We start from the raw sequence: 12,738 nt of genomic DNA on the forward strand, positions 1-12,738 counted from the left end.
GTCGTCAGTTTTTCCTTCCTTAATTTCTTCTTACCTCAGATCCCTCTGAGTCTGAGCAACCAGACTGGTGGTGAAATGGAAAACAATAAGAAAAGAAAATGAGACAAAAATAATTACAAGATTTAAGGATTTGTACTGAATAATAAACTGGTCAGAATGACCTACAATGCACCCTCTCACCTTAGACTCCTCTGACTGGTAGCCATAAAAATGTACCCAATCCCCCCAAACAAATGACAATTATTTTAAAATATAAAGACAAGACGAATTAGAAAAAAAATGAAAGTGACTTTTGTTTTTTTTATTGGCAGCTTTTGCTGATGCAGCCTACCCACCATGTCATCCTCCCCTTCATTGTCACTGATGGCCTGGTGGAGATGGTACGGAAATAAAAACAAACAAATGATATAAAATGTAGGACAAAGAAAATGTGATTATAAAAAATGTAAAGAAAAGGAGACAGTCTAAGATTCGGTCTTAGAGTCGGTCTCAGATTATTCCGGTGTCCACTGAAACACTAAATGAGACACTAATTTATGAAAATTATAATTCTACTAGCCACAAGCAAAACCTCCAGCAGGGACACCCCTGTTCTCATGCTTCTGTGTATTTTTGTTTTGGGGCTGTGTTTTATAGGCTAGGGCTCTTAAAGTACAATAAAAGCAAAATCTTAATGTGACAGCATAAAGTTATATTTTAGGCAATCATGTGCAAATGTCTGGACATTTGGTCATAGCAGGAAAAACACAGGTGTAGCCAATAACATGCTGGCAGACAACATACACAATAAGGGCCCAACTGGACAACAGCCATGATCCATGTTATTAGGTACACCTGTGTGTGACAACCAGTATAAAAACACTAAAAAGTAATTTTATCCAAACAGAACAAGGAGGTATGAGGTTGCTGACCCACCTCCTCATCAAACTCCTCAGGTTCCTCCTCGTTCTCAAGCTTTTGGAAAGAAGCAGCACCGCAGTAAAAAGCACAGTGTTTTTTTACATACATTATATTAGGCTGAAAATAAAAACCAATGTCTATTTCTGGGAGTGAAACTTGGAGTCTAGGTAGGAAGAGGGAGAAGAGGAGGAGGATAAGGAGGAGGATAAAGAGTTGGTCTCTTGTTTATCAGTAAATTGGGGTCAACCTAAAAATAGACACGCATACTACTGGGTAAAAAGAGGTTTGACAGTTGGCAAGAAGTTCAGGGTGGGTTTTTGCTTTAATGAACTTGTTCATTTTGGATGTTTGTGTGCCAGGAGCAACACAGGAAAGGGGAGCGAGGGCAAAAAAGAAACCTAGACATACCCTCTCCTCCTCAGCAGTTAACTGTAGAGAGAAAGACACACACGCACACACTCAATCTCATGTTAAATTAAATGAACTTGCTGCCTTTGTATGCAAATGCACACATTAAAGTTTCACTTTGTTTCTGAACACCTGCTGTACCTTTTGCACCTTCATCTGCAAACAAATGACTAAAACAACATGAGCTATTAATATTGAGCTTTCTCCACAATTGATATTCTAAAAATATATCAGCAAGGTTATTTTACATTCAAGCTAGACTGAATAGTGATGTGAATGTCGCAGGAGAAATAGGAGATAGGGAACTCATAAGTACATACAAATACATACAGTGCTGTTTATTTATTCCCACACAAAATATAGTGCTCTCAACTGCATTTTAGTTATGTTTTCCACATTTGCACATGAAAGGTTACAAAACCCCATTATTCTTATTTTTCTTCTTTAAAGTTATGTTCTTCTTTTAAAGCTTTGAAATATGTCAACTGACAAATATAAGTCCACAAAGACACAGATCAAAAAGATACCTGCATGCATATAAAGTCTGCTTCTTCTCCTGGTAGCAGCCAATGAACCCAAATACAGATAAAATGGTTCCATTACAGTAATTAGGTCACACCTGAAGGACGATGAGTTGACCCAAATAGGTTTGTCTGGAACATACCAATACTACCAGGACAAAAAGGGCTGACAAGAATCTTAATCTGTTTCCTGTCTGTGAGATATTTGGCTGGAGCTTTTCTCAGCACCATTTAATAAGAACTGTCTATGGCGTGGATGCCTCTGGAAAGCCATCTCTGGCATGCGATCGGCAGAGAAAAAAATGTGTGATTTAACTCCATATTTTACTTCCAACAATGCATGATTTTTTTGTGTGCAGCCTCTAAGATCTGTTTCCTTTCATTTGTTAGGTGTAGGGGTGAAAACCAAAACATACACAGTGACAACGACAATGTAGAAAAACACTAGTTTCCCAAACTGATTTCCAAATCAGTGCATTTTGCTCTATTATACATATTGTTAAATCTTTGTCTTTTATGATCTCTGCAGAGGCAACATCTTTGCCATACATTGCTCCATTTGCCATTGCTTGAATACAGTTTGAACAGACTGAAGTCTCACTTTTCAAAATATACTCCGGGCTGGTAAAATCTTTCTGGTCAACCCGAGTTTGTCTGAGTCACCCACGTTAAACTACCCTGTTTTGTCTTCACAACACAATTTCCTACAAGTTTGATGGGGAAAGCCATGTTAAAACACCTTGTGAATAAGAATATTACAGTGAAAAATGGAAGTTTTCAGTCTTGTACTGTAAAGAACCCCAAAACACATTTATTTCAGTATATATTTCAATATTTGGACTTGAACCGCAGAGAAAGACCTCATTAGTGAAATCAGTGGCAGCAGGTTGAAATGCAAAACTCTCGTCTCAGTGGCAGATGATTAAAAACCAAAGGTGCAGGTCAAGTGTTAGGTGTGTGTGTGTGTGTGTGTGTGCGTGTGTACATCTGTTAATGCTCACCTGTTTTGCTCCCATTGACTCAAACATCTTCTCCAACAGGACCCTCATCTGCTGGATGTTGTTCATCAGCACACAGGGCTGCAGGAAGATAGATGAGGGAGACAACAGGTGCAAGTGGACAAGAGAAAACGCAATGAGGGAGACAGAAAGTCAAGTATAGAAGGAAAAGTCAATAAAGTCAAAGAAAGTAAAAATACAAATGAATGAGTCAGTAAAGGAAAAAAGGAGATGACAGGAAGATGAAAGAGCCAGATAAAGAGAAAACAACAGAGATAGAGGTTAAAGAGTTACGAAAGTGGGCAGCAGCAACTAAAATATTAATCCACTCCACAGAGACTGCACTAGCTTTCAAAGTGCTTGGTCTCTCTTTAAATCAGAGATGAGCTCAAGAGTGAAGTGGTTTGGTAGCAGAGTGGTGACGCAGCAGTACTCACTATCTTCTCCTTCTCACAGTAGGAGGGAAAGCTCTTGGACAGCAGGGCACAGTACTGCAGCAGCACTTTGGTGATCGTCTGTGGAAACAAGATAACACACACGTAGGACATGTTTACTGTGGGAACTTCTGAAGTAGTGAATCTGAACACTGGTGTTTACTCCTTCAGTTTGATTTGTCTGGTCAGGTCAGGACACTGCTGTTTGAACTGAGGAGGAGTCAAATATTCACTCTGTGATGACTGAAAATGTGCGTCTCTGTCTTTTTGCTAAAAGCTGTAGGCAAAGGTGTTTGTTGTAAGGGAAGATGTCCGTAATCAAATGGTTTGTTACAACATCAGTCTCAAGTCACATCTCAAGTCCTTTGGGGTAAGTCCAGGGTGCATGCCCTGGTAGCTCACTTGCTTGAGTGTGTGCCCCATGTAGTAAGGCTGAGTCCTTACTGCAGCGGCATGTCGTCTCCCCTCCACACTTTCCTGTCACTCTTCAGCTGTTCTATCAAATAAAGGCAATAAAAAGTCTAGGCCTAATAATGAAATATGTAAGTTGCGATGTGGCTGGGCAAGGCATGTCTGACTCTTAGGACTTGAATGTTTGATGCCTGATGTTTTGTCTACATGTATATGGATATTTTTGAAAACTGATTAAAACCCCTCTTTTACAAAATATCTAACTTAGTAACTTCTACCAAAGTATGCAAAGGGCCTACGCAAATCAAACAAATTAGTCTTTTGGTAGCCAAATCCAGTATGTTTAGCTAGAGAGTTACAAGGGATAAAACTGGATTTGTTGGGAGTGACAAAGTGACAGGTTGGTACCACAGTAATGCTGCCTGATCACAGAAAGCACTGAGCTTTATGTGTTCACTGATTTGGCAACATCTATTAGGTGTTATGTGCTAATTCTTGTTTTTGAAATGACCCTCCTGCCAATCACAGACTGTAGGCGGCACTCAAGGGACATGTTTTTCATTGGATCTCTCTTGATCATCAGTTCTTCTCTAGTCTTCTTAGCTTATTCAGCCATGGTGGCTATAAGCTCTCACACGCAACAAGCCAATTCTGTTATCTTATTTAAACAAAGCACTGTTCTTGTTGCCAGGAGAATAAAACTCATCCAAAACCCTTCACTGCTTTACTTTTCACTCTTTGTATCAAATTTGATACTGAGTTGCCAGTTTAGAAGGCAAACATCTTCCTGCCCATAGTTATCAAATGAAAGACATGGTTACTATATGATGTCCCACAGCTTTATACAGATTTAGAGCTGGTTGCAGTGATGTACTGTGCATTGATCCACTGCACCAATAAAAAAAATGCAGGTTTCAAAACATTCCAAAAAAGTAGTTGCAAATGTAAAGAAGGAAATCCATCTGTCATGTTTGTTAGGCCTTAAGGATAAACACAATGCCCTATGGGGAGAAACGATGAATGTTTGTTATGTTTGTTTACAATAAAAACTCCACAGGGTACTGAAATAATTCAGTGAGTTAATTTATTGGTCAACATGACAAGAACTGTGCTTATTGCCTCACAGCGTCTTGGGCTCACTGTGAGAGATTTCCCTTCTTTCCGCTGAGTCAGCCAGATGCCCTCTTACACTCATGCATTAAACATGTGGCCTGATAGCTGCCTGCATTGCTTGGTTTCCTCTTGCTGTATTTTACCCTTTTCTGCTGCTGTCTTGGTCTATACTGTCATGTAACACTTTTCCAAAATGAACTATAACTGTGCTGGCCTGGAGCCAGCAGAGAAAGAGGAGAAAAGGCAAGATATACAAAGAATAAGGAACTGCAGGGTGACAAAGAGGCGATAAAGAGGCAAAAAAGAGAAAGAATGGACGATATATGAATAGAAGATAGAAATAGGGCAAGTTTGGATGGAAAAAACTCTGAGGACAAAGAAAAGACAAGATGGCGAGTCCATTGAGGATTAAGACAAAAGGATGGTAGACAAACTAAACCTAAGACAGGGAAGAGATGAAAAGGTAGAGAGAGAGAAAGAGAGAGCGAGAGAGAGAGATTAGCATGAGTTGAGTGGCAGAAAATGAAAAGGGAGTCAAGGGTTGGGGACAGGGAGCTGGACAGCTCAGAGTGATGTCTTACATTAGCCATTCTTTATTTAATGAGTCCTATATTGATCGAGCCATAACACCACCCACACACACAAATATAAGTGCACACAATTCTTCTACAGAGAAAGGTTTGTTAGATTTAATGGCCATGCCTAAAAGCAACTGCAATTAAATTTTGAGAAAAAAATATGATAAAGGTTCAATAACAAAACACAAAACATTACACTGTATACATTTTGCAAACAAATACCTGAAACTCATCAGTCAATATCTCAAAATGGGTCGAATAAGGAAGAGTTGAGTGGTAAAGCTCTTAAGATGACTCACAATTTAAAGCACACCAGGAAGCATTTCTGATGTGACTCATCTGTGCCTCAGTGATGAATGGGAATTATGAAAAACCCACTCAACCCACTCTTATTAAGCAACCAGTATGTTTATGCAGGAATGAATGAAGGAATTGTAACTTTGTCTCCGACACACAAGAAAGTTAGTAAAGCTCAAACTTACAAACACTGGCTGAACGTCTGAAAACCTTCCCTCTAATCATCTAAAAAGAATGTCTAGAGAAGGTGAAAGTTTACTGAACTCATGTTACCAGGTGGGAACCTGTGGACAAACTACCTCACTGGGAAAAGTTCACTTTATACCCAAGAAATAATCCCAATAACAACAGTTTCCAATGTCAAAAAGACATTCAAACATTCATCTGAAGAAACGGCCAAATATAACCAAAACTATCTGCATGGATAATGTACATACCACTAGATTCAATAGAGAATATATGACCTGATCTACCAACAGCACTTTTTTGCAAGAGAGAGCACAGCTTTTTTACAGCTTTTTTAATGTATATGTGCGTCTGCTTATGTTCATGTTTGTGTAGCAGCCTGCATCTCACCTTGGCGAAGCGTCGGTTGTAATGGCCTACCACAGTGGGGTCGGGGCAGTCCAGTTTCTTGATGATCTCAAAGCTCTGATTGAGCTGAGTGAAGATGTCCACCACCGAGCTGGAGAAAAGAGCGTGCTCAGAAGTCTGCTGGAACTGCAGGCGGAGGGACAAGAAGACAAATGTTAGAGCACTAGTGGTCTCCTTTTTTAATCAAAACAGCAAAGTCTCTCTCCATTATCAGTCTGCTTCTTCAAAAATTACTGTTCCTCCTTACTGACTCATACATCCTCTCCTTCTCTACTTTCCTGTAATCAAACAGTAACTCCACTCTTTCTCTTTTCCTAGCTACTGTATCTGTTCTTGTGTAATTACTCCACAGATTTCAGGGCAGTCGGACCATTACAATCATTATCATTCACTTGAAATGTTGGTCCTGGTCTGGCAATAGAGGGATTATTGAACTGTTGCACATATCATGCTCCTGCTGATAAATTCATCAGCTAAATTGCAAATGGAAATGGTAAATGGTGCCCAGAGGCTTGGTGTGGTAGTTTGTGGTAGTCAAAAGAACCATGCCACATATTTCCCAAGTGACTGCGTCCTGCTGATGTATCCTGTGGTCTGTCTCTCTTACTCTTAGAAACCTACAGTGTATGGATCCATAACTGTTTCTTTAAGAGCCAAAGGGGGCCGATAAGCACTTAACATTTCCTCAATAAAAACTAATTTTAAACTAATGGAGTTAAAGAGTTGTGCCATCAGGCTACTTAAGAGAGTAAAGAGGTAGATATGTATGCTGAGTAACATAATATAGCGTATTCTCTATTAGCCAATATACAGATAATCGACTCGAGTCTGCTGCTACACTCACATCAACGATGTACGTATTAGACATTTATTTATTCATTTTTATGTGAGTTCGCTTACTTATCTCCAACAACTTTAACTTTAAACATACTGCACTCGTTTAAAAAAGAGAGAAAGAGATAGAGGGAGTGTGTGCGAGCATGGACAGAAGTGTAGACATGATGCAAAAACGTTCTAAGCGCAATGTTACTCTACAGTTCTCTGGTTTATTAGTTAAGTCAGTGGTCAGCAACTTGTCTTGGTGGTGAAAGCAAACAAATCTGTCCATGCATTATATTTTCTTTCTTTTTTGGATTAGGAATCTCGTCAAAATATATATTGTCCAGGTCAGGATGTAATGTATGACGCACATTTTTTTACATTTTAATATTTTACCGATTTTTACAATATGAGAAAGTAAGAATCCCGATAACAATGATACATGAAAATGTCACTTCCAAAAAATTTTTCAAAGCCACAAGGAGCCATTGGAGAGGAGCCAAAGAGCTGCATGCTGCTCCGGAGCCACAGGTTGCCTACCCCTGAGTTAGGTGTATGAAGTGCACTGCAGACTGGATTCTGTACTAACGGTGACAAACAGGCTCATAAACTCATATCAACGCAGGTTGAATGTGTATCGGTGGAGGTCCGCCTTATATACATCTTGTGTCTGACATGGCTGTAAACTGTGAAGTGTTTTGGTGTCTGATAAGCCTTCACAAAGCCATGTGAGCAAGCCTGAAGAGAGTGCCACCATCTACGGGCCATGAAGAAAATAAAAAACAAGCATCCCCCCGTCCTTACCCACTTTGAGGAAGGTCTGAAAGCGCCCTTAGTGATGGAGACACAGATCAGCTTGTGTGCCCACTGTACAGTGAAAAGTGTGACTTCTCTAATGACCAATAAAAACATTTGGAGAGCTTTAAAATTATACTTCCAACAGTCAAAGTGCTCAGTGCTGGCCCTGACCCACAAGCCTCTCAAAAAACACCCAGAGCAACAAAAGTGTTCCCTGAAGATGAAGTGCAGCCATCAAGAGGTCAACAGACAACACTTGCCCATCAGTCAAGTAAACTGGGACTGGTTGACCAAAAGCAGAACTCTGCTACACCTAAATGAATTGAAGCATCCTTCAAAGCGCCGGGGAACAAAAGGTCACAAGGCTGAAGCTGTCTTTCATTCTGTTGTGAATGTCAGCACTGAAAGCTATCATTTTTAGCGCATTTTTTTTCTACGATCAATAACTAAAAAAAGGAAACGCTTTCAACTCCTGGAAGCAACAACTAATAATCAGGAAATAGTTGCTATATGATACTAGCTTTGGTACTGCTGTTAAACTAAGTAGGTTTTATGTGAAAACAAACCAGTTTTATCAGTTTCTCATGAGCAACAGGAATTGTGGCAGAGGAGTTTAATATTTAACAGTGTTAATTAATAGCAGCAAAATTGCTTTTATGTAATCTTTTACATTTGTGTCCTGATATTTTCCGGTGCTTGAGAATCATCATGTTTTTAAGTTTTACATAAAAATCCTCCAATAAGGGTCATCTGTACATCCATGGGTACATTCCAAACACAAACAGCTTATAGCTATGTTGGCATACTTTTTATGGTGTAAATTTGCCATAATGTAAAAGCCCACAGCTATCTAAATAACTCCACTGCAACATTTTACTTCCTGTTTACATCCCCCAAATTATAGTGAGTTTATAGATTTATTCAGCTTGTATTACTATATTTTTGAGCCCCTGCCATTAGTATTGTTTATTTTGCTGGCATACAAGTAAACACAAATAATTGACAGCTGTGGTGTGTTGCCTAGGAACTGCAAGATGCTGAACATTATCACAAGACGAGAAAGCATAATGGTTCATCTCACTGTTTAGACACCCAATAAACTGTCACAGTCTGTTTTGCAAAAAGCACTTTCTGAAATATGTTTTTCACTTGGATTTTTTCAAATAACTTTTTATCCTTTTTTAAAATTGTGAAAGACTTTAGACAAAAAACCTATCTGAGCTTTAAATAATGATGGATAAATGCATGCAGAGCTCAAAACTTTATGGTGGCGTAATTGTTTTCCTGACCACAAGCCTTCATTTTGTTGACTCACCCCTTCTCTCTTGTCTCTCTCCAAAGCCCCATGCATGAACTCCATTGACACTTCCTCGTTCTCTGCCAGCCAGGCCAGGACAAACTGGAGAAACCATCTGGAACAATAACAAATCAAAGTTTTGTTAATAACCTTCTCTTTGATGAACCATAAAGTTGAGTCGTCTATTAAAATTGTTACTTTGACAAAACATAAACCAGATGTTGTTACAGCTTTAGATTCAAAAACATCTTATAAATCCCTTTTTCAAAACCTTCTAAAATCTTAAAAAAAACTTTATTAATTATCCTGTTCTATTATGTCTTATCTGTGTCCATTTGTTTCATATCTTACTGAATTTGTCACATTGTTGTTCTTTTTATTTGTTGATTATCTCATTGTCTCATTGCTGCATCAATTAAATCACAATATTATTATTGCCATTACTCTGTCATCCATATTTCTAGTGTCCAAACCCAGTGAGGAGTGCTTTGAATGTGTGGACGTGTGTGTGTCTTTTATTGTGAATGTAACAACTGGCAAAATCTCATTGGAAAGGGAGAAATGATCAATCAAGATGAGCTCCCCTTTGTCTGGAGGAGACAGGGAAAGAGTGAGATAATAAGTATAAAGTGTGTGTGTGTGTGTGTGTGTGTGTGTGTGTGTGTGTGTGTGTGTGTGTGTGTGTGTGTGTGTGTGTGTGTGTGTGTGTCTTACGCAGGGTACTCAGGCACAGTGTCTGCGAAGGCGGGCAGGTCCTTAACATACTCGTTGTAAAGCCACTTGACCTTGAAGTGCAGGTTCATGTAGTCAGCAGTCTTACAGAGCTTATGCTTCTCATGTTCTGTAAAAAAAAATGACAACCACACACAAACACGCACACACAGAGAAACACAAAGATATAAACATAAGCACCACCACAATTTATCTCTGGAAGTGTGTGACAGCAGTTGTATGGTTACAGTCTCCTGGTGAAATCTTTAGTGCTGTAAATTCTTCGTGAAAGGTAGTGAGCTGAGAATCAGAAAGAGCATCATAACCATCTATGCACATGTTGCTTCCCAAAAATGAACAGATCACATCCTAATTTGGGTCAGACATTTCCTCAGTTTTCATCAAACTGACACTTCAGATACAGAGCAGAACTTCAGACCATAGGACTGAGGTGCATCATTCATCCATTCAACTACATTCTAGAAAGCATTACATAACATATCAAAGGTAACAGATGGATAGACCAATAATCAAATGAACAAATAGAGTATGTCCTCTTAAATTCATTGAGGGGAACAACAATGATAAAAAAAGATCTAAAAGTTCCTTGAACTTGCCAGAGAGTCAGACAAATAAAGCACTCCTGCAGGACAGTAACAAAGTGATTTGCTTGGGCTGGTTGTACTTAAAAAAAGCTTCAACACTGTGGTTAGATTCTTCACCCAAACTTTCATCAAAATCCATTCAGTGTTGTTTGTGTCACATGAACCAGGAAACAAACAAATGAAAGGAGGAATGAGAGCAATCCTACAGACCAAGTCTGATTTCATTTTGGGATCCGATTATGTGATAACTCCAATATTACAAACAAACAGTAGCAAGTGGTGGAGGAGTCACTGCCACAGTGCACCAATGTACTTGTTTTATTAAAATATTTCTGTAGTTCTAAAATGGTCTTATATTATGGAAAGATGTCAGTATTTGTAATTGATACTTAATGTCTTTAACAACATATCATTAAAAATAATGTCAAAAGCAAGAAAGTATACATCCATTTTCTCATGAACAAACCAAACGTTCCTATATATCAGAGGTTCCCAACCTGCAAGGAAACATATGCAAGTTTTAAAAAACGAAAAATATAATAATGTAATTTCATAGGCTACGGCAAGCTGTAATTACCTTAAAATTGGTGCATCAGTCTGTGCTGCATTTTTCCTCATTCCTACATCCTACAGTTATTTACTGATTTTCAGTGAAGCAGGTCACCAGTAAACAAGGTAACTGATATTGCAAGCCACCGCAATGAAATTTAGACAAAATAAGTTTTCTAGTTTTGTTTTCATGCTCACCCATTTAATTATAAACAAATGTGTGCAACCAACAAAAAGTCTCATAGGAGACCTTCCCTCCCGTTGTACGGTGCAAAACAGGTTGGGAATCTCTGCTATAAATGACTAATTGCAAATATATATATATATACACACACACACACACACACACATACACAGTCTTACCAGCATAGAAATCAACTTTGCGGATGCAAAATGTGGTGGGAGCTGAGATGGCGACAGAATTACAAGACAAACCAGTGAGAGTTCAGAAAAAACAAGCAAATGTGATAAAGCAATGAGTGAAACGAGAATGGCTTTAAAGAAGGAAAAATAATAACACATTACTAGGGGAGCTGGAAGGTAGACTAGACACAGAGATAAGAAAGTCTAGAAATGGCTCTCCTGAAGGAGTACACAGCTATCAAATTTCTGATTTGAACACAAAATAAAAAACTTTTGGACAGTATGCTGTCAAAATCAGCATCTCTACGGGTGCTTGTGTTTTCTTATAAGCAGACTTGACATTTTCACTACAAACACATTCTACAGTGTTAAGGTTTTGCAGGCCTCAGAGTGGCAGACAATGTTTCAGGATACTATAGATTCTACAGTTTCTATAAGCCTAATATGAGACACAGTCAGAGGACAGAATATTGAGTAACTAAGCAGGTTTCAAATGAGACAGAGGGACTTTCAAGTGTCAAAGCCGTCTGATGGCAATGGCTCTCACGCTTGAAAACACACATGCATTTATCTAAAAAGTACAATGTGGAGAGCCTCAGTCATCAAATCATTTATGGTATAGACAGTTTCTCATAATGTTAGAAACTATTATATCTGCTTCTACCAGGACTCACATGACCTGGAATGACTGTCACTATAACAGTATTTATTGTGGCACCATATCTGGGCACATGTTTTATAGCATTTTAAATATTATTTTAGGTTTGTGATGACCCATACGAGAGTCTGCTTTCCAAAGAAGTTTGATCAAAATGTACTTTTTTGGACTCCATAACCATGACCGGTTCCCAGGTTGGTTCTCAGACAATAACTATGGTTCTCTAAGTCTAATCTGTGATCTAGCACATACAGGCAACAATACAGCAACTGTTCCACTACTGAATCTTCTGACTGTATCTTGTCATCAGCTGCATCATGATTGTCTATAATCTCACCATTGTTCCAGCGGTAGTGGTCAATTTTATGCAAAACTGGAAGAGATGATGGCAAATAAAACAAAGAGTGTTGATGGGGAAAAAAACATTGTCTGGGTTGTTACTCTCTCTTACACACACAGATACACACACATACTGTCCACAGACACACACAATCTTACCCTCCAGGGCATATTTCATGTCCTGAGCAAACAGCATCCACATGACCTCAGCGCTGACTCTACCCACATTGAGTTCCTGAGGAAACCTGAAAGGGAGGAAGAAGTCGGAGTTCAGGACAAGACAAACAGTAAAAGTATTAGTTACTCTGCACGTGGTTATGTCTCTATGTTAATATTCAAGTTTAA

The 12,738-nt window shown here is 38.8% G+C and overlaps 1 protein-coding gene across 8 annotated transcripts in view; it reads right to left on the bottom strand.

The window, feature by feature from the left end:
• Window positions 1–12,738, bottom strand: part of LOC127375976 (protein unc-13 homolog B-like) — a 59,622-nt gene that overhangs the window by 21,060 nt on the left and 25,824 nt on the right. For 3 of the 8 annotated variants that reach the window (XM_051422428.1, XM_051422424.1, XM_051422426.1), the window contains exons 14-20: window positions 12,553–12,638; window positions 9,883–10,009; window positions 9,187–9,283; window positions 6,237–6,380; window positions 3,265–3,342; window positions 2,831–2,908; window positions 1,309–1,329 (exon numbers count right to left, since the gene is read on the bottom strand). In XM_051422428.1, the coding sequence (XP_051278388.1) occupies window positions 1,309–1,329; window positions 2,831–2,908; window positions 3,265–3,342; window positions 6,237–6,380; window positions 9,187–9,283; window positions 9,883–10,009; window positions 12,553–12,638 (631 nt within the window). Of the gene's footprint in view, window positions 1–34; window positions 65–180; window positions 196–335; window positions 369–915; window positions 955–1,308; window positions 1,330–2,830; window positions 2,909–3,264; window positions 3,343–6,236; window positions 6,381–9,186; window positions 9,284–9,882; window positions 10,010–12,552; window positions 12,639–12,738 lie in introns of all 8 variants that reach the window. The other 5 variants (XM_051422429.1, XM_051422427.1, XM_051422425.1 and 2 more) reach the window with 3 other exon arrangements.

Source organism: Dicentrarchus labrax, unplaced genomic scaffold, assembly GCF_905237075.1.
Source record: "Dicentrarchus labrax unplaced genomic scaffold, dlabrax2021, whole genome shotgun sequence".
In the NCBI taxonomy this organism is placed as follows: domain Eukaryota; kingdom Metazoa; phylum Chordata; class Actinopteri; family Moronidae; genus Dicentrarchus; species Dicentrarchus labrax.